The sequence below is a fragment of the Thermobia domestica genome, chromosome 9 (genome assembly GCF_964235325.1).
Source record: "Thermobia domestica chromosome 9, izTheDome1.hap1.1, whole genome shotgun sequence".
Lineage (NCBI taxonomy): Eukaryota > Metazoa > Arthropoda > Insecta > Zygentoma > Lepismatidae > Thermobia > Thermobia domestica.
The window spans coordinates 129,435,321-129,458,998 of NC_137462.1; the positions used below are offsets into that span (position 1 = coordinate 129,435,321).

General features: G+C 34.5%; 1 protein-coding gene across 1 annotated transcript in view; it reads left to right on the forward strand.

The window, feature by feature from the left end:
• Positions 1 to 2,688: 2,688 nt before the first annotated feature.
• Positions 2,689 to 23,678, forward strand: part of LOC145695015 (uncharacterized) — a 51,551-nt gene continuing 30,561 nt past the window's right edge. Inside the window, exon 1 of the mRNA XM_081771841.1 lies at positions 2,689 to 2,878. Within this exon, the coding sequence (XP_081627967.1) occupies positions 2,782 to 2,878 (97 nt within the window). The 5' untranslated portion in view covers positions 2,689 to 2,781. The remainder of the gene's footprint in view (positions 2,879 to 23,678) is intronic.

Consider the following 23,678-nt stretch of genomic DNA (forward strand, 5'->3'; position numbering starts at 1 on the left):
AAAAATTGCATGAACTTATTTCGCTTTTCTCGCCTTAGTTTCTTGCAGATAGTTATTCCTTTACTTTTTTATTTTATTTTGTAGTCATTGTCTTACGTTTAGTTTTACTTTAGAGTGACGATAAGAGAAGGAAATATAATGAAGTGATAGTGATAGTGGTGGCACCGGTTTGCTAGAACCGGCTGTTAAAATATTAGGAGTTCGCCCAACCGGTTTTTACACCCGGACATAAACACACACGCGCGCGCGTAACCAAGAGTGAAAGAAAAAATCAAACTTGTGCAAACACCTCTGAACTTTTTCCGCTTGCTTGTATTGTTGTGAAAACAAACAACGTTGAATTGTTTCGTGCATACAGAAATTTGAATGGGCAGATAGAAATTTGAATATGAATTCGGGGATACTGGTATCTGTGAGTGTAACAAATTTGTTACTTGTCTAATGCGTATTACGTGTGTTACCTACCTACTTTGAATAGCTCCGGTATCTTCATTAGTCTCGGAGATATGCACCTTCGAAGCAGTGAGTACGAAATAGAACGGTCTTTTCATCGATATTTTGATCTATTACACACACAATAGTGCACAAGATATAGAATTCGAGATTTCAACGGAATAGTACATTTCATAGCACCTATAAGGCGAAAAACAGGGATTTTTGAATGTTTGTAAGCCTGTTCTGACCATCCGTTCATCACGTTGTAAATGTATTCACTATCCAAAAATATACTATAGGTAGACAGATATCCTTCTCCTTTCAGGATTGTTTTATTCCTGTTGTGTTTGAGGGCTACACAGGGCGCACATTTATCCTGTATTTACTTCCTAGTATTACAAGACAAACAGTTGCTCAGAGACTGTACATACGTATCAATTGACGTTTGAAAGAGTCTTATGAACTTCATTAAGTTATTACTCGAAATGGTGAAGTAATTAAATGGAGTATTAAAAACTTGACATATTTTTAATGCCCAAAAAACATGTGCATTGCGTATGTCTAGAAATAAGCTTTCATTTATTATTATTATTATTATTATTATTATTATTATTATTATTATTATTATTATTATTAATAATAATAATAATAATAATAATAATAATAATAATTTAATAAATTTCTTTCCAAAACTTGTCCTGTATTTACAATGGAGAAATATGGCAAACCTAGTCTAAAGGTTGTATATACATCAAATTTTAAACTTGAGGCTTTTACAAGATTCTCTAGGTGGCTTTTCAAATTTTTTTCGTACCACCAAAAATAAGGGTACTATACTGAAGAATGAAAATTAAAAAAAAAAAAAAAAAAAAGAATAATTTTCACGAGAACGGTTCTAAGGATTTTGATTGTATCTCATACATCAGTATTTCATTAGTAACCCTATACTGTGATGTAAGACATTTTTTTAAAAAAAATCTAGATGTGGGGTTTACTCTTAGGGATGAATTCTGTTCAGACCAAGACAAGTAATTCCTAAAAACTACTAAGACGACTTTGGTTATATTTCATAAATAACCAGTTGAGAATGCTCTAACAGCATTGCCAGACGAACTTAAAAACAATGAAGAGATGGAGGGGAAGGAAAACTGTAATTTTTTTTCATAATTGTAAAAGTAAATCTTTTTATCCACACCTTCTGTTTATAGCAAAAATTCGCAAAATATCATCTTCCTATGACTTACAGTTCCCGAGATATGGCACCTTAAATCTCCCAAAATTCGAACTCTTTTTGCCAATATTAGTGACCATCTGTTACTATTTCGTACCTAAGTGTTCACCATCCTCTTAGATATTGATCGACACCAATATGATCTCTTTCTCACTATTTGGTACCAAAATGTTCACTATCCTCTTAGGTATTGATCAGCACAAATATTATATCTCTCTATAGCTTATGGTTCCCGAGATATGGCTTCTAAATTCTCAGGAAATCGGTTGCTTTTGGACAGTATCTCGGGAAGGGTAAGATAACACGAAAAATTCCATCACTTTGTCAGATAGTTTTTGATGCTCTATCGAATGGAGGACTCAAAATTGAAAAAAAAAATCGCAAGTAGCTGGCAGACGGACAGACAAACACACACACACGGAGAGAAAGAGAGAGACAGGGAGAGAATTCAGTAACGAACTTTTTAAGTTCGTTGAAAATTTCATTAATAACCTAACAATATGCCCCAACTCGTTTGACTTGAAAAAATTCACAAGAGTATTTTCCCTTTGGTTGTGAGTTTTTTTCACTTGGAGCAGTTTACTCTTGAAGTGAGTGAGGAAAGTCACCTTTTTGCAACAACTTTTCTCGCTTTTAATTTTCCGTATCTTTATTCATAAACACAGAGTTGGCCTCTGAACCCGGACTTTTGATACACCCTGTTGTAGTACGACCAGTTCCTTTATTGTGCTTCGTCAAAGTCATCAGTAGCAAACCGATAACAGATCATGTGCTTCTTCCCAAGTCTTTAAAAGTATTGTTCGTGTGATCGTATGAGGAAAATCTGAATTAAGCCGACTCATAGTGTCTCTATTGATAGCAATTTCCGTTAGTTCTCCTCCCCACACACAAAGAGTTTTGTCATATTTTCTTCGTATATATAAAGTTTCTTTTCCTGTTTTGATAGGCCTACAGTGCTGTTGTTTGTAATATCTCAAATATTAGGAGAATAGTTTGAGGAGAAATAAAGGTGGTCATGGTGCAAACGTATAAATTGATAGTGTTGCTTTTAATAACAGTTCTAACTCTTCTTGTCATGGACGTTAATTGTCAATTGATAATTCGGAATGGTGTAAATGTTAACCATCTATGTCGAAAAGGGTATTACAGGGCTTGGAATGGGAAATGCAAAAAAATACATACGAGTAGATTCCAAGGATAAGCAATCAAAAGGTAAAAAAAAGAAATATTAATATATTGAGTTTTGAAACATTATAATTGTTCTATATTTAACTTTTCTTTCAGTTGTTCGCAGACGGCTATGGTGAATTTTCTGTGGTAATTTTTAGAGAGTTTGGTTTACCAAAACGGAAAAAAGAACTCCTTTATATATTTACTCTGTCTGTTCGTGCATGCTACGGTTTGGGAAGCAAAAAGTTCTCGAGAATTACCTGATTTATCACGATCATTTTTGGTCAGGATGTAGAAGGGTTAAAAGAAAAGTCAGGAATCAAGTTTGTTTATCGAGGTGATCCTTCCAGTTTGTCTGAAAATATGGCACCCCATATATTCCTATAGGGTATTATTATAGATATACTGTGTGTAGAGCTTGAGGTAGGGAAGGTAATATGTAAAGAAAATAAATGTTACTTCTCTCCTGCAACCCTTGCCTTAATACATCATAAAACTGATGTAATTTCGTTCGCAAATTCTTCATAGCTTATAAAATCAGGGCTTCTCGCCGGTCATTCAATATGTCCGCGACACGTAATAATAATAATAATAATAATAATAATAATAATAATAATAATAATAATAATAATAATAATAATAATAATAATAATAATAATAATAATAATAATAATAATAACTGTGATGTTGAAAATCATTCTCCAAATATTCTTGTGATGTCAGAGGGAAATAAGGGACACTTGAGGTGCTCAGACTTCACATTGTTCCAGTCTGCAACAATGGAATCAACAGGAGTCTTACTTCTCTGAACTTATCGTATCGCGAAGTCGTATGTACGGGTCAAGAAGATGCATATCTCACCACTCGGTGATTGTGGAATTCAATACTAAATCTTAATTTGCTAAAACCAGCTTTTTGCACACTAGGGAAACATTAGTGATAGTTGTAGCAATTGGTTAACACACAATACGTTATTCCTCGGACCACAATATGTTATTCAAAAGATGTCTGATTACTCTTCCATAAGTCTTAGTATGGATTCGGCCGAACTTCATCCTGACGTTACAGTTCCCTAATGCTAATATCTCGACAAGATGATTTTTATGGTTGTCATATGATACATGTAGCTATATGATACATCATTTTGAACTATAATATAAACCAGAAAAAAAATGATGCTATCTCAGAGAGTTTTTTGGGATTTCAAACCAACGAAGCTGCAAGGTCAGTTCTAGATTCTTCAATAACAACACTCTTTAGAAGACCGGCATTTTTCGCTGAGGTGACCCAATCTGTCAATAACAAATTTGCTTGAAACGCTTTCTTTTAGTGTTACTAGTTTCTCTGTCTTCTGTCCATCATTTTTTAACTATTCCTGGCTATTGTCGCTCTTCCAAACTCTTTACTACCCCATCACGGACAGAAGCAAGGAGCCATGCTGGCAATTTGGCTATTTGTTATTAATTTTCAGTAACTAAGTAAATAAATAAATAAATATTATTTTGTTTCATAATAATTGTATAATATAATAGAAACTATTGGTAATTGCTTCAACAATATTATTATTAAATAAAATTAGATTGAATTAGAAATAGGGACATAACATTGGATCAACCTGTACACTCATGTCCAAACTTATTGCCGCATATCTATAACTGTATTTTTGTAAGAATATAATTTGATAGGATCTTGTAGGGTACTTTTAATAGTCATATTATGTGTGTAATCAGAAAATGTAAATTTGTGGTAAATTTCATAGGAAAAGAATTATAAATACGAAAATTAGAATGAGTAAAACAAAATGTTGCTAAATGAACAAGAAAGTTTTATTTTCGTTTTATTGTTCTTATTTACAGCTCTTTTGACATGAAATTTGCTACATACATGTCTTTGCAGATTATATACATACTAACATTATAAGAAATACCAGGCGAATTCGTTATCAAATTATATTCCTACAACAACATATTTATAGACATGCGACAATCAATTTGGACATGAGTGTTACATTAGATATATATAATATAAGCTTTGCAGTATTTTTTTCTTTTATTACAGAAACCCTAACTAAAACACTTGACATTTTGCTTAACTTTATTTTATTCAGGTTACAAGTTTAGATATCGAAATTCCTTTGTCACAGAAGTAAAAGACATAGAGGGGTTCAAATTTTATTCATGTATCACTGGATAGTGCACTGATTAAAAAAAAAAAAAAAAAAAACTATGTGGCGTTCGTAAAAACGTAGGTTACATGTGTAATTCCTGTAGATTTTGGACTTAACGTACAGTAAACGTATAACGGAAAAAGTGTATTTATACGTATTTCCTGTATAAGTATTCTCAAGAAACGTACTTTCCGTATGAACGAAAGAACAGTATATAGGTGGTCGGTATCTCACATAGAGATAGACGTATGTAACATATAGCTAACGTATGTAACATCTATATACGTATGCAATATAAAGAAGACTGTTAGGTGTCAGATATCCTGCAAAGGCATGATGTAATATCTAAGAGCAGTACATGGATAACGTATGCTCCGTACTGATTTTTGTAGTAAACATAAAGATACCGTATATTTGTGCAATATACCGCTGTCCGAAGAAATGATTTTTCTCAGTGTGGGTCAATCCTAAGTGATCGTTAGAACAGAACAATTTATTTTGTTTAATGAATAAATTTCTAATAGAACTGAAATTGAGACACCTCAAGGCAAATATTTAAAATCTGAAATGGAGACACCTGGTAATTAAACTATGAAATAAGGAAATCTTGCAGCCGGGACAAAAATATAAATTCCTCGAGTGTCATGGGAAAAACTACTTCAGATAAGACTCAGATCTCAAATACTGTTTAAATGTTACACGATTCATAGTATAAAATCTATAAATTGATAAAGGATTGGACAAACATAATGAAGATCACTTATAAACGTTTAAAGATATGCAAGTCATTACAGAATATATTTCATTAATAAATAAGATTTGAATGTTGTTATAGCACTCACTTAGTGGACCAATCACGACGCGGAAGTGTTGTGATAACGTGTGTATGAAACTAAGTAAAAAAAAAAAAAATCAGGGTATAGATTTTGTGCATACATTTACAGAATGAAACGAGAAAAAATCTTTACCAGGCAAAAAAAAAAAAAAAAATCTTGCCGATAATCGAGACGAGACTAGAAGAGAAATAATTCTTCGAGAATTGAAGAGAAATGAGACTACTAAGGAATTTGCGAGCTGAGACGAAGATCTTTACATCTTGATTCATCTCTTTTTGCGTGAAACATTATTAACTTTGTTAGCCATATATATTTTAATTAAACTTATATATGGAATGCCTTATCTATTGATACTTAAGCAACGGAACACAATCTGACAGAAAGGAAATCGTTTCCTGAGTTCCTCGGAAGTTCTGATTAAACTAGAAACAAAAATACGTTATATATATAAAAAAAGAGGTATTTCCTTTGATTGACAAGAAAAGTTCTTGTTTAAAAAAAAAATGTGTTGTCGAATATCTCTTCTCCAAAAATTCGCATCATAAGTGAATACGTGAGCAGAAAGAAGACAGTGAGGTTGATTATGTCTTCACAAAATCAATTCTTCATTTTATTTGCGTTGATTATTTTTCTGACACGCAAGACACACTGTGAAAGGTTGGACTTGAATCGTTTCTATCGCCACCCTGATTAACTGGATTGGCGTAGGTTATTTGAGATACCAAAAGTTGTTTCGCCTTACAATGATAGACCGTCCTGGTCTGGTTCTCATGAAAAGCCAACTGGGTCTACAAATTCTGATTTTGGTCGTCTGGAAGAGAGAAACACGCTCTTACTCAACTCTATTCCCAGCAGCGTTTTGGACAAAAACTATTACAAAAATCCGTCTGTTCAACTTATTTCTGGTTCTGATAATGTTGCTTGTACGGTTGGCTATCGACGAGGGCGTAACAGCAAGTGTTTTAAAATTAAGCGCTTTGGACGTGGTATACACAATTAAAACGTAAGTATACTTTAATAAAATGCAAAACTATTTTTAATAATTTGTGTCAGGTTCATTATGCACAAAATATTAAAAAAATTAAGTTGGTTCATATTATTCAAAAATGCATTAAAATTTACCTATTAATTTATTTAAATATAGCAAAATTGTCTCCGTTTCGGGACATGCAATGAAAAGCCAAGGTCTGTGTGTAGATACAATTAAAGACTCCATATTTGGTTGACTCCGGCACTCATGAAGGTGATGTAGTCAGGATAACACTCTGGTCCCTTTACTTCTCATTTTATCATCCATTTTAAAGACGCTGAGAGAACCGCAGAATCGCTTTGAAACGGTGGTAGAACAAGAACAATTTTCCACTCCTACCTGGAATTGAATCCGGTTCCTCCAAGTGCCAAGTACTTATGAATAGGACTGTAGTGTGATATACGAATTTGGATATCGAAAAAAAAGATATCAAGACTTGATCGATAAAACGGTCAGAAAAAAAAATCGAAATTTGAAAATATCGATCGATTAATCAAAATATCGCACAGCCCTACTTACGACGGCTTTCAATTCCCAGTGGAGATGAGAAATTTTCCTTGTTCCATTCTTGTTCTGTGGTTCACCCAGCATCTGTAAAACGGATATCTGGGTCTACGTGGGGAAGTAAAGGGACCAAAGCAGCATAGTGCCAATTACATCACACCTCCGTGAGTGCTTAAGTGAAGAAAATGTGGAACGCTTAACTCTACAAACAAAAATTAGGCTTTTATGGCCTGTACCAAAAGGGAGTACGTTATGAGAAATTGAAATAGGACGACGAGCTACGTTTCAAAACTCTTTATATTTAAGAAAAAACATGTGATTTAGGACATGTCTTCAACAAAGATAGCTGATATAATACTGTAAATTTGTAATCCATGACATTATTTTAGTTTCACGGTACAGTTGAAATTTGGCTTTATTCTGTATCGTCACCTCATGTCCAATTCAGCTGCATGTTGAAGGGTCTTGTTGAAGTGAGATATACAGGCTGCTTTTGGTCGATTGAGGTATGTTTTCGATGAAAGTAATTTGAAGTCCGTATAGAAGTCGTCGTAAGTTCCATATTGTTTCCCATGCCAAAACACAAGACACTTCTTCGAATATCATTGAAGTCTAAGTTTGGGATGAATAATTGTTCGCATTTCGGAAAATGTATTTGACCTTCGACTTCAAGGAAAATTTTGGATCAATATGGAGTTTCGACATAATTCTATAATTAGAATTCCATTCTCCTGGAAATGTGATGATTCATATCAACTTCTTTGTGGTGTCCCGTTTTCTCCTGTACTGGACGTTACAGGGAGAAGGAAGTGATCCGTTTTGACAGTGAGCGAGCTGAAATCCATGAACGGTAATCCGAACGTGTTTTAATGTTCAAAGCAACAGTGCAGGTAATTTTACTATAGTTTACGATAGTGTATAGCAACAGTGAATTAGAGTGTACAACAAACAAAATTGTTCTTACCTTCTCTTTTCTTTCTTTTATGTGTTCAGAATGACAGTAAATTTAGTAAATCTCATGGAGTCTTAAATTAGTCCTATGTTATGCCTCAAAAGAGGGCTCCATCTCTAAACCAAATTTTACAATGTGATTTTAGTAAGGTTTCATTAATTTCGTGTTGTCCTGTTATTTGTCCCACCACCTATGACTACCTAGGCACATAGAAACTTTACTCATAACCTTTAAACATTATGTGATTACTATAAAGATATAAGTCGTCATATTTTTAATTTTTCCCGATGTAACTATATCTTTTTATATATAATAGATAGATAGGTAGAGAGAGAAAGAGAGAGTAGAGACCTGCACGGGCCGAATTTTTCGGCCCGAGCCCAATCCAGCCCGAACTTACCTAGGCCCGGCCCAGCCCGGGCCCGAAAAGTTTTGGAAATTTTCGGCCCGAGCCCGGCCCGGCCCGATAAGTTTTTCAAAATTCTTGGCCCAAGCCCGGCCCGGGTCCGATAAATTTTAAAAGTTTTTGGCCCGACCCCGGCCCGATAAATTTTTTAAAACATTAGCTCGAGCTCGAATCTTTCTCAAAATTTAGTTCTAAATTTGACCTAACCCTCAGAAACATTTTCTAAACTCTGGTTCACAACCTGACGCTTGTCTCCCGAATGGTACCATTGCCTCCTAGAATTTTGCCTGTCATCGAGAGAACAAAAACTCCATTCCCTGTAACAAAAATCTAACTTAATTGATTTTTAGCATAAAGTGAAGATGGCAATATTGTTTAGCGACAGGCAAAACATTCCCCCTTCTTTTTATATTTTGAGTTCAGTGACGATCAAGGTCAGAGCTCAATTTACCGCATAATGCCTGCAATCCTCTATAGTGAAAGTGGAGCCGCTAAGCAACACAAACTGTAAATAGCTATTGCATTCTTTGTACATTTTTCACGGACACACTTCTTCAACGTTTGGCTTTATTCCAATTATCGTTTAACGAAAGTCAATAATTATTTAAAAAATTGCAATTGATCGGCCCCAGCCCGGCCCGATCTGAAGAGAAATCAGTGTCGGTCAGCCCAAGCCCGGCCCGGCCCAAAGAAATAACAGTGTCGGCCCGCCCAAGCCCGGCCCGGCCCAAAGAAATAACACAGTCGGCCCGCGGGCCGGGCCGGGCTTCGGGCCAGGCCCGGCCCGTGCAGGTCTCTAAGAGAGAGAGAGAGAGATACAAAATCGGTTCCAGAATTTTCTGACGGGGATGCACCAGAAACTACCAGTGCATTTGAATTAAATTTGAACTTTTTAAATGCTTTTAGATGTCTATGGTGTGAATGAAGCATTTCCCTGCAAATATTCAATGTCCGGTCTCCTTAACCGATCCTGCGACTTTCCGAATACAAAGCCAACGCTTTACTAACTAAATCACGGCCACTTTGTGTTGTTCATATATAATTAGCTTGCTGCTTTAGATAAGGAATTTCTTTAATCATGGTGTAAGCTTAGTGTGGATAAACGCTAAGTGTACGTACAAATACAGAAAATGGAGTGACAGTATGTAAATTTTGAATTATTTACAAATTTGTAAAAATGTCGCCGGCTCAACGCGGGTGGCACCTCACAAAGGGGAAAAGATCAACAACCCCAAAAACAATGAAGGTAGAGAGAGTCTCTACGACTTTTCAGAGACAACCAGCGGAAGTAAATACTGAAGCTCAAGGGGTAAACAGTTAGTTCTTAGTTAACCACCGGCCCGTTCACTTCAAGCACATAATCATTCTCGTGGGAAGATGTGTTTAGTTCTGATTATAAAGTGCGGTCCAGATAGTGTATAGTTAACGCTATGATTGACACGCCGAAAACTCTCAACAAAGTGTTTCACTATTAAAAACAATAATTATATTAATAATAACTATCAGTTACTATTGATTATCGTTACTTTTCAGAAAATTAATTTTGTTTGATAACCGATAGTGAAATTCAACCAATAAATTAACATGAAACTTGAATCAGATGAAGTGTAATGAACAGTGTAACTACTAGCCTGTTGTTGTGTTTCATCTTGTGTTCGTTCGGCGTTATTAATTCTTGATAGACAAGACGACAAAATTTCAGGGCGAGAAGGACTTCGCTAGAAATGCCTTGAAAAAAAAAGCATCATGCTAACCGAGTAAATGGAATGTGGTAACATCAAAGATCTCGAGGATAGAACATCACATCGTCCAAAAGATTAAAAAAAAAAAAAAAAAAAAAAAAAAAACGAAAGCAGTAGCGTCTAGCTCGAGTGACGAAGACTTATTTATAGAAGAGAAGAGGACTACATACAGTGAAAGTGTAGTGACAATGACAGTGAAAATAGAAATTCTTTAAAAAAAAAAAAAGCTTAACAAAAAGTACACACATTGTGATCGATCGATCCCCGTTTATTTGCTTACAAAGATTAGTTTTTGTGTATAAAAAGATGTATAGTGTTTGTTAGTGTCCGTGATTTAGTGTTCAATAAAATAGATATTCGTAAGTCTATCTTGGAGTGGTGATCTTTTAGATGTCCATGTTCCTGGAGGCAGAGGTGAGTACCATTGTATATTTTCTTGTCTCTCTTTCAGATGTGCCGCTTGGCCGGGTTCAGGAGAGGCTGTGAACACTCTTTCCCAGTCTTCATTTAATTTTTTATCTGATGATAGAAGATCCTCTGGTAAGGGGATGGCAGAGAAAATTGAGTTCTAAAGGCCATAACCAGGGGAAGTCGTCAAAGGGGCAAGACGACTATAAACTTTGAACTCACGTGGGAGGAGGATATTGATTTCTGTAATCCACCTATCTCTCATGTGCTGGAAATTTGAGAATATATTCTTTGTGATGACTTCAGGTGACCATGCAACGCATTCATCCAGCTTTGAGCATGAGAGAACCCTTTACATAGGGACTATCCAGAGAGATGCCCTTAACAATGGACACTCGGAATATGATGAATACAGAAGTATTTGTATTGACAGAGTCCTTATGGAAGTGTTGCTATTTTCACTGCAAGCTTATCATTTTAGTTAGTGTATATTTACTACAAAGGGGGATGCACCTGCACCGATACACCTCCCCTGAAATATAGACAGATATGCCTTATCAAATCTTCGTTTTTGTAATTCAACAATGATCTTAAATTTAAAGCTTCCCTTTATTATTATAGGGTAAATTTTCGGCGTTACAGTTTCGTTAACAATTTCCATGGGTGTTTAATTTACTAAATATCTATAGTAATAGTATATAAAGATCCTGGACGATTCTCTCTCGCATATATGTTTTATTCTTTTTAGTGTCTTTAAGTATATTTTGAACATATTTTGTTGTCTCTATATAAAATATTTCAATTTAGGTGCTTTTTATAGTATTATATATGTGTATATTACAAAGTATATTTGCGCACCCCGCTTATTATTGTATGATTTTATATTTGTGGATTACATAATACATTTGTGCACCAAGATTATTATTGTGTGATTTTATATTTGTGATGCTGAAGAACTTTATGCTCGTGCGAGGAATATTTTCTCCAACATAAAACTGCGATTTATTTGCTTCGATTTAACGTGTATTTTGTTTCAAGTGCGTTTTGTCATGTAAATGGAATGAACAATAAACGAACACACTAAATATTCCTTATTCGTAAATGATATTTTGTTAAATAATTTATTAGCTAAGGGTTTTTTTTTTTTTTTTTTTTTTGTGTAGAGTGTGCTGGTGTTTGGTGCTTGGGAAGCTGAGATATATATTGTTTCTTCTATTTTTCTTTACTTAAAATGAGTCATTAAAATATGTATGCAACTCGGACACCCTTTTGGCAATTAGTTTATTATTATTATTTCACTATTTGGTTATTATTTTACTATTTAATTTTTTAAATATGTCCAGGTTATAATGGTGCCGAGTTCGTTGATTATTTGTCCCTGTGAAGGGCCTAGCCAGATATAAGGGGAGTGCCGGTTCTGGGTTCGAGTTCCGGATGTCCGTGTTCGAAGCGCCAGATATAATGGGAATGCCGGTTCTGGGTTCGAGTTCCGGATGTCCGTGTTCGAAGCGCCAGATATAATGTGTGTTCCTGTAAGGGAAGCCAGATATAAAGGGAATGGGGTTCGATACTCGTTTGTTCCAGTTCGAGAAAACTAACTAATAATAATATTAGGATTCGAACCTTGGATCTCTCAAAAATCTCCTTTACATCATCATTCAAATGCACAAATTAGTAAATTGACGTAAGAGACTAGCAATAAACAAGTATCTTCACTCCTCCGCGATCCTAGGATTCGGGCGTAGTACTAACTAGAGACATTTGCCGTTTACCCACCGTCGCTGATGCGTCAGCTTCAAGGTATATCAATTATTACCTGTAAAAGAATACAAGTGGGGCAGCAATACATGATTTACGCCAGATGAGTAGTGGGAGACGAAAGTAATGTTTGTTCTCCACTGCTTAAGAATACCTTACCTGTTGACAAACACTTTATGCCGCATACACTTTAACTTATACACATTTGAGCCGCTAAAAGAAGAATATGACTTATTAAACACATTTGGTTAGCACTATCATCATTTTATGAATAATAACAAGGATTTTAAAGTAGCACTATATTATCACTCATTTTGACTGTATTGATTACATATAAATCGAAAATAATAACATTTGCAAATTGTGGATAATATTTTACTCAATGATGTATTGGCCCAAAGAATTCGGAACGACACGAACCGCGCACGACAATTTCGGCAGACGTAACGGTGAACATCCATACACGTTCATGAGGAAGATTTCACTTATATTGTCACTTGAAGATGATAACTCGATGGTTTCGTTTCAGGAATACACGACGAATCAAAGGGGAGTTTCTTCATTGATATTAACTGTGATGGTGTTCATTACATTATTGATATCACACTATCACCACTATTAATATACAAACTTGGTGCAGCACTATTTGAAAAGTATTCAATTCAATTTATTAATTCTACATGAGAGCTAGTTCAATCCGTCCGTGTGGTTCTCCAGAAGTTGACGCTCTCCTTTGCCTCCTCGCGCGCCACACTGCTGCCAGGTCCCAGCGCAAGAATACACTGACAAAACTAAAATATAGTTCGTAAAGAACATTGAGTTTTTGCTTTGTTATATTGCTAATTATATATAATGAATGGTTCATAAGTTAATAAAAATCACATTACAACACTGATAGTTCCAATAAGTTATATAATCGACGATTATTGATAGACTTCACATTGTCACGTAAAACTCTGTCATCGTCATGAGAGTTCACTGCGTGGGCGTTTTTTTCGAGGGTAGCTAAATACCTCAACCATATATGGACTGACGAGAGGAAGCAAGACTGTCTGGACAAGTGAGGTACCTTTTGGGTGAGAAATTCTTAAGCTTTGTTCTCCTTCTACTGTTGATTAGTCGCATTTCATTTCCAAGAATTGATGTTGGAATAATACGAGGGTTGGTTTAAAAATTCATGCCAATCCATACCGTTACATATGGGGCCCGACGGACTGTCCACTGAAGGTATCACAGAAGTGGGCAAGAACCCTGGAATCCAAATCTTCATAATCACACTGCAACACAACAGCAATCACAACACTCCATTAGTCCATAGAGGGTTAATGTCATTTCAAGTTCGTTCACACTGAAGAAGAACAGTTCGTAAGTTCACTCGGACGCACATGATCGCGAAATTCGAAAAATAACGAACGCGAGGGCCATTTTGTAAATGTTTTTTGAGTTCTTTTTTATTTTTATTATTTGTTTATATTATTTTTTTTTTTTTCTTGAAATGTAAACACAAAGATAATTTCAATGGTTGAATATAAATCGATAGTTATTAGTAGTTGAAAATACTATTCAACATCGTTCTTCACAATGTTTTTCAAAATTCAAACCAAGTTACACAAACATATTAATATACTCAATGCGACAATATATTTAATAAAACATTACATTTGGTAAGGTATTGTATTCAATGCCATATTTAAGAATACACAGTAAAGTACAAACTAAATGTATACCAATAAATTTGAAATGGTAAATTTACTGCAATAGTACTTCTTAATTTTCAGATAAACACATAATATCGCTCAAAAATAGCATATATCACTAAGTAATTCAATTTATTATGATTTTACTTTTCATAAAGATAAAATATTCCTTACGCCTAAATGCATAAAAATTTATTATATTTGAAACACCAATATTATTCGTAAAATTCAAAAGTATATGTTCTTTGACATATCAACACAAAACATTTATCAAGAATATTCAAAATAATTCAACACAACTAAAACATATGATATAATGCACACGATAAGTTCATACTTTATTAAGATTACATATTAAAAGCACATATATAAATATAACACTAAAAATATTTCACTTATTTAAAATGAAAGACTAGGCACATGTGAGCTCGTCACGCTCAAAGTATATAAAAATATACTGCCTGCATAACATTGACAAGACCCTATCCCATTTATTAGTGAATATATTTCCATCCCCGAAGCAAAGTGGAAAAATAGAATGTTGGGTTAGAATTCAAAAATAATACAGAGGGGACTAATAAGAAAATTGCCTACTCCGGGCATTACATAATATGAGTAACCCATAATAGTGGAGGGACCTTTGCTTCAATGTCTTCAAGTACTACTTGAAATGTTTTCGTATTCAACGAAAAGATTAATACAAAGTGAATGCAACAATGGTTGCTAACAATTATCACATACACAACTTACTTGTTATTCATTCATAATAAGATGTCTCATTATATATTCTTTTCAACTTAACAACGCGCCTGAAGGTTGGTACAGATAACTACCATAACTTACCACACCAAAATTCAAGTATCCTCAGCTGATTAGTAATCCCAGAGGCATACTGATTGGTTAAAACAAATAAATTGAGATAACACATTGTAAATATACATTACTATTAATTAACGCATGGATGTTGTTTAAAAGTTGAAATCTTTACTGCATTAATTTAAAATGTGCTTATTCAGGTTTATTACCGAATGGTTTCTCACCAGAATATTTAAATTTGTGATTCAAAACATTTTAATTTTGAAAAATTGCAACACTGTGATGAAATACTCACTAGAGATTTTCCACATCTTCACTACGCAAATTTATTTCTTTTCACTATATTTGATAATTTTCATTACGCAAATGCACTCTTGCACTTCGAAAAGAAATACTATATTTTCTATGATTCGAAAAATGAAATTTCATCGTGAACGCATTAACGAAAAAATATGCTATTACAAATAATTTCGTAGAACGTATTTTTAAAATATCAAGATTTTTTAAAAATGGTATCTCTCATTTAACATTTTCAATATCTTATAAGGTGCAACAATGTATGAAGTGGAAAAATTAATATTGAAAATTTTCCTGAATTTATCGGCTACAGCCATTAACGTGATACACACAATAAAATATTATTGTTTTTATTTAAAGATTCAAAATTTTATAAAACACTAACAGTGTTAAAAAATATTTATGGTATGAAAAATAATTACTAACAACAAAAGAAATTTTGTACAAAGAACTTTTGCAATGGATATATATTTATTTTCATTGCCATGTCAAAAATATGGAAAATGGGCAATCCGGCTATGTGTTAATGTCGTTTACCCAATTCCTTTTCGTATTGGATTTAGTACAACATCGTAGAGTAAAATTCTCATGCATTCAAAAATTTTAAGTTTAACTTCCATACACGGCATCCACCGATTTTTGTTAGTACAAGAACGCAACATTCTGTAAACAGTAGATTTTTGTGCTACCTTACTATGAAAACTAGCAGTTACCTTACGACTTATTTGTACACTCGGAACATTTACCACTTGAGTGTCATTACAAATATTGGTAGCAAAGAATTTACACTTTCTACGTATGTGTAATATCTTACTTACTTTACGGACCTTTTTGCCAATTTCCACATTATTTTTCATTTTCGCACGGTGGAAAAACCTTTGCCTACCTCTCTTGGTTGCCAAATTGAAATTACTGTTCCTGAACTTCTTAATAATATTTCGAGTTGAATGTAAATTATTGATTGGTGGGTATTCAATCTGAACGTTTTGACTTAGTTCAATACACTTTTTCTTACCTTTTCTAGATCTAAATTTCATCGATTTACAAGTTGCACGATGTATGCCAAGCGAACATGGGATGGTTTCATTTCTATTAAAACATACAATTACGAATATACATACTGTACCTTTCAGCAACGCTAAAGATATATTACCACTGGAAAAGTAATGCAACTCACCAATCTGAATTGGTTGCCTAATGCAGCTTACTTTGGGAAAACTCGTAACATGCCGTGTGTACACCACAAAAATTACAGGACTTACAGACAAACATTTCTTATGAACACGTAGCATTGAGCTGGAGGGGGGAAACAGCTGATCCACCCACTTCCTATCACATAAGGGACAAGTGCAGACATTAATCTCGTCTGAAAATACTACAACAGTATCACCTTTTATTTCCCTAGTGGTGGTTACGTTAACCACACTCATACTACTGTTGGAGGTAGCCTCCATGAAGTCAACCTGCACGGTGTTTACATTTACATTGACATTTTCATTACTTACTTCGTTTCCCTGAGCAAAGACATCATTACTCTGTAAAACAGAAATATTTTCCAGCTTGGTTGTAATGCTTTGTAATTGTACGGAATTATTTTCCAACAACTGAAACAATTCATTCCACTTAATGTTTTCACTTTCATTAATTTGAACAAAATGTGACTCTTGGACTTCAGATAACCTACCTTTCTTGACAGGGTTTGAATAAAAATCAATATCATCGTCAACATTTTCCAATTTTCTCTTACAACTTTTAGTTCTAACCTCAGAAGGACAACTATGACGAACATGTGCTAACGGGTACACGTTAAATTCATCTGCGAATTTAACTTTTTTCGGAATTCTATTTTCCTTATCGGTTTGACCCACATTACATGACATAGTATGTAAATTGACATCCTTACTACGTTTTTTGAGGATAGGTTTGATACTACTAACCACACTTTCAGGAGAATTGTCAACATTGCTTGAAAATAATTCTTTCTCCTTTTCATTGAACGTACTATCCTGATCACTACAAGAACTAACATCATTAGGATACTTTTTCTGTAGCCGTTCAACTATTATTTCAATGACTTTATTCTTGACATTAACGTCATCACATTGAAGTTTCAACTTTTTTGCTACATACTGAAAATATACATTTTTGCCGCGAGCACACTTCTCTTTCAATTTTTCGTATTCCTTACTTCTACGTATACCACGTACACGGAGATTGACCTCCTTTTCTACGTTTTTCCTATATTCACAATTAAAATTAAATACATGTTCACAAATAGCGATTTTCGCTACTCTATTGAAACTATGAGTTTCTGAATCAAGGCCTAAAACATTTTGAAACTCTTCTAAACAAAATGGAACAGTACTATATTTATATTCATTTATTACGTTAGCGTACTGTAATTCTATCTGTGCTCTTACATTCATTAAATTTAGCGCTAGCATTTTGTACGTGGATTTCTGAATTATATACTCTAAGATGAACACAAAAACATAAAAATGTAAATAACACTACATATGAAAAAAAAAGATGCAAGGGAGTATTTCTTTCGCAGAACATTAATTGCTAGTTTTACAATTTGATTTTTCAGTGGTTGTTTCGCATTCTTGTATGCATAAACTGGAACCTACCTGCGCTTGTTCGCCGGTGTTTGGCTGATTTAACAGCTCATGAGAATTACTTTCAACCTTTTCGCGTAATTCAACTACATCTGCTCTTATGTTCTCAAATTGTTTAGTCAACTCTTCATGATTTGATTTTAGCATTTGGTTAGTTGCAGCCAAATCTGCGGACAATTGTTTCACCGCTTCAAGCAGTGTTTCCATTTCTTTGAGCGTTGACATTGTAAAATATTATACTTAAAAATACAACATGCCAGGCATTGAATACAAAATTGTGAAGTTCAAATATTCGCTTTCTTCCCACTAAAGCATCTGTCTTTGTTCGGTGCGTCAGATATAATGGTGCCGAGTTCGTTGATTATTTGTCCCTGTGAAGGGCCTAGCCAGATATAAGGGGAGTGCCGGTTCTGGGTTCGAGTTCCGGATGTCCGTGTTCGAAGCGCCAGATATAATGGGAATGCCGGTTCTGGGTTCGAGTTCCGGATGTCCGTGTTCGAAGCGCCAGATATAATGTGTGTTCCTGTAAGGGAAGCCAGATATAAAGGGAATGGGGTTCGATACTCGTTTGTTCCAGTTCGAGAAAACTAACTAATAATAATATTAGGATTCGAACCTTGGATCTCTCAAAAATCTCCTTTACATCATCATTCAAATGCACAAATTAGTAAATTGACGTAAGAGACTAGCAATAAACAAGTATCTTCACTCCTCCGCGATCCTAGGATTCGGGCGTAGTACTAACTAGAGACATTTGCCGTTTACCCACCGTCGCTGATGCGTCAGCTTCAAGGTATATCAATTATTACCTGTAAAAGAATACAAGTGGGGCAGCAATACATGATTTACGCCAGATGAGTAGTGGGAGACGAAAGTAATGTTTGTTCTCCACTGCTTAAGAATACCTTACCTGTTGACAAACACTTTATGCCGCATACACTTTAACTTATACACATTTGAGCCGCTAAAAGAAGAATATGACTTATTAAACACATTTGGTTAGCACTATCATCATTTTATGAATAATAACAAGGATTTTAAAGTAGCACTATATTATCACTCATTTTGACTGTATTGATTACATATAAATCGAAAATAATAACATTTGCAAATTGTGGATAATATTTTACTCAATGATGTATTGGCCCAAAGAATTCGGAACGACACGAACCGCGCACGACAATTTCGGCAGACGTAACGGTGAACATCCATACACGTTCATGAGGAAGATTTCACTTATATTGTCACTTGAAGATGATAACTCGATGGTTTCGTTTCAGGAATACACGACGAATCAAAGGGGAGTTTCTTCATTGATATTAACTGTGATGGTGTTCATTACATTATTGATATCACACTATCACCACTATTAATATACAAACTTGGTGCAGCACTATTTGAAAAGTATTCAATTCAATTTATTAATTCTACATGAGAGCTAGTTCAATCCGTCCGTGTGGTTCTCCAGAAGTTGACGCTCTCCTTTGCCTCCTCGCGCGCCACACTGCTGCCAGGTCCCAGCGCAAGAATACACTGACAAAACTAAAATATAGTTCGTAAAGAACATTGAGTTTTTGCTTTGTTATATTGCTAATTATATATAATGAATGGTTCATAAGTTAATAAAAATCACATTACAACACTGATAGTTCCAATAAGTTATATAATCGACGATTATTGATAGACTTCACATTGTCACGTAAAACTCTGTCATCGTCATGAGAGTTCACTGCGTGGGCGTTTTTTTCGAGGGTAGCTAAATACCTCAACCATATATGGACTGACGAGAGGAAGCAAGACTGTCTGGACAAGTGAGGTACCTTTTGGGTGAGAAATTCTTAAGCTTTGTTCTCCTTCTACTGTTGATTAGTCGCATTTCATTTCCAAGAATTGATGTTGGAATAATACGAGGGTTGGTTTAAAAATTCATGCCAATCCATACCGTTACAAGGTTTTCAAACAAATTAGTCATTTGAAAGTAAAGAAATTACTGCTTTTTGTCTGTACAAACTAAATTCATTATCTGTATTTTGTGTCTCGTTTATTTTTGGAGAGCTTGACAACACTAAGGACATAGAATTCGATTCCGAGCTGGAACTTTCCATCTTCTTTTCTAAATCCAGTATTTTGTTTAGACTTCAGAATGTTATATCTATGCCACGTTTATATCTATGCAAGTGTTCGTACCTGCAATAGTGAATACATATATTTCGTAATTTCTTATATATATTTTTTTTAGTTTCCTTACATATTTAACATGTGTCTATTTTCCTTTTTTAAGAAACTCAGGAATATCGTGCTAGACTTTTATTTTTAATTTCGGTAGGCTCGTTTAGGGATAGTTACTAAATTGTAAATGCAAACAGATTTTTTTTTCTTCGCAGCCAGAGTGTTTCAAAACAACACCGACAACGTTGGAAGGTGATTCCTAGCACCAAGATAAGACAAAAAGTATAGACCAGCCTGGGTGCACAAATGCTTCCTTTCGGAGTTATAAGCTGCGAAAAACATGAAAAAAATAATAACTTTAAGGGTCCCTAGCTCCAATACTATGGGACCTACCGTAGTCGGGTCAATACTTTATTTAGGAACTGGTACGTGCCCTTTCCAAATATCCATGTTTCAGAATGCTGCGGTACTTCCGCAACAATTTTTATAGAGGTAGTTTGTGAGTACTTCAAATTACTTGCCCCTAGTTAAACTCACTCTATAAAAATTGTTGTGTGAGTACCTTAGGCTTCTGAGGATAACTCGTTCAACGTTAAAAAATCCACAGGGCTAATTTACTCTTGAAGTTGAGTTTCCTTCACTGAGAGTAGTTTACTTTTGGGATGAGTGAGAAAAGTCTCCTATTTTCATCAACTTTCCTCTCTTTTACTTCCTGCGTAACTTTACTCATAACTGAGTTGGCCTCTGACCCCAGGCTTTTGATACCCCCTGTTGTACTACGAGCAGTTCCTTTATTATGCTTTCTTAAAGTCAGGATCCACTCGCGAACGGCCGAGAATCTCACTTACTGATAGTATCTTTACTGATAGCAATTTCCGTTAGACCCAACTCCATCCACACAAAGAGATTTTTCATCAATATTTTCGCATATGTAAAGTTCCTTTCACTACTTTGCTAGGCTTACAGTGTTGCTATTACAGTGCTGATGCTTACAGTGTAATATCTCAACTATTAGAAAAAAAATTAAGAAGAAATAGAGTGGTGATCACGGTGTACATGTTTAAATTAATAGTGTTGACTTTAATAACAATTCTAATTGTTCTTGTTACGGATGTTAACTGTAAATGGGTGAGGCCAATGAGGAGTAGTATAGATGTTAATCACACATGCCAAAAAGGGTATTGCAGGGCTTGGAATGGGAAATGCAGAAAATCATATAAATTACACGGATAATAAATCATCAAGTAAAAACATGTTAAATTTATGTTAATTTATTCGGTTTTGAAAACGACTATTATTCTAATTTTAACTTTTCTTTCAGTTATCCGCAGACAACTGTGGACAATATTCTGCAGTAATTTTTAAAGAGTTTAGTTTACCAAAAAAGAAACAAAAAGTTTAAATATGTACTACTTTTGTCCGTGTGTCCATCAATTCAGAAGACCAAAAAAAAAAAAAAAAAAAAACTCTCAAGAAATACTTGATAGATTACCAATTTTGGCCAGGGTGAAGAGGGTCAAGGTTAGGAATCGAATTTGTTCATGGAGGTGATCCGTCTAGTTGTTCCGATGACCTCCATGTATTCTCACAGAGTTTATTATAGTTGAACTGTGTGGAGAGCTTGAGACATGGAGAGTAATATTTAAATAAAGGAAATGTTCTCTTCTCTTGTCAAGTCCATGCCTATAGGAACATTTGATTCTATTAACATATATTATTAAATATTCTACTAGTTACTAAAAAAATCAATTAATAAATAATTCTCAATTTTCCGTCAGTAGAGTGAAATTTTTTACTTCGAGGTATATTCACTTCATATATATTCCTGTATGTGTGAGTTCCATATTTATAATCTGGTTATCCCTTTCGGACTTTCTTTGATACATGGATCTATGCATAACATAATCTTCCACTTTAATATCAAAGATATTGTGTGATTACCCGCTAGGTATTGACAAACCTCATGAAATCTGGCTCCATTTTGCGGAGATCAGGACAAACCTGAAAGATTCGATTTGATTTGATTTTAAATTTAGTGTTCCTGTATATACACATATTACTGGATATTGATATCACTATATAAAAAAATATATACTTCTTCAAATGTTCCGGTTAAAAGTTGGCTTACTGAATGAAAATCTTAGTAGATGATTATCCCTTCGTATTACGTGTGTTTTGCCTTGTATATTCAATATTTCCATGGCTCCTCTTCTATTTCTTCACTCTTGTAAAGTTGTAAAATGTTTTTATCCGTCAGATTCCTTAACTCCTTTCCGCATGATTTTTTTCTTTCAGCGAAAAAAGGCATAATCAGTATTGAACATCCTCATATGAGAACATGAAAAATGAATTAAAACTTGAATTTTAGGTTTTTCATTTAATTCCAACGAGAAATAAGTACGTGCCATATCACTAGTTAACAAAGGTTTTGTTACATAAAAGGAAATACCTGTTCTTAGAGGAACTTTTTGTGCTGAATTCGAATATGCACTCGGTTTTTCTCCATCACGTACGATTTTCCCGTAACAGATGGATTTTCGGGAAAATCCCTCAAAAATGTCCCTTTTCGTTTATTTTACACCCCAAGATCTTGTCCCCTTGCATATACTAACATAGAAATTATACCTAAGTATACTTTGATTCATATTTAACAAACCCTCCAAGTTTCGTAATAATCGCTTTATTCTTTCTAGAGAAATAAATATGTTTGTATGTATACTGTGTGTACTGTTTATTGCACCTTATAGTAATGCTTTCAGATCTCTTAAGATGAGGTAAAACGTTTTGCTTTATTACCACAAACACATATATAAAATATAATACAATATAATTTACAAATGTGACAATTTACAATAAACAATAATACAAATGTACCAAAAGGTCATGAAAAGACAATCAAAACTATCACAATATATGAAACTTCCATTGGGTTACAAAAACGTACACTACTTCCTTCTTTTGTAAGAAATGTTGCATTCTCTAACAAGACCCCAACAATAGTCCCCCATCATTGAAGGATCCCATCGTCCCTGGTACCTTTTCTCCATTGCCATTATATCTTGGTGGAATCTTTCCCCCTGTTCGTCGCTGAGAGCACCTAGGTTAGCAGGAAAGAAGCTGAGGTGGGAGTGCAAAAAGTGGATTTTTAAAGACATCCTACAACCCAACTCTTTGTATTTCTGTATCATGTCCTGTACGATTTCTGTGTAACTTTCAGCTTTGTTATTGCCCAGAAAGTTGCGCACAACACACTTAAATGCTGTCCAGGCAGCTAGCTCAGCACTGTTTAACTTGCTGTCAAAGCTATCATCAAGCATTAATTTCCTAATTTGGGGACCAATAAACACTCCCGCTGAAATCTTAGCATCACTCAGGTTAGGGAACTTATCTCGCAAATACTTGAAACCTTCACCAGATGTGTCCATGGCTTTGACAAAGTTTT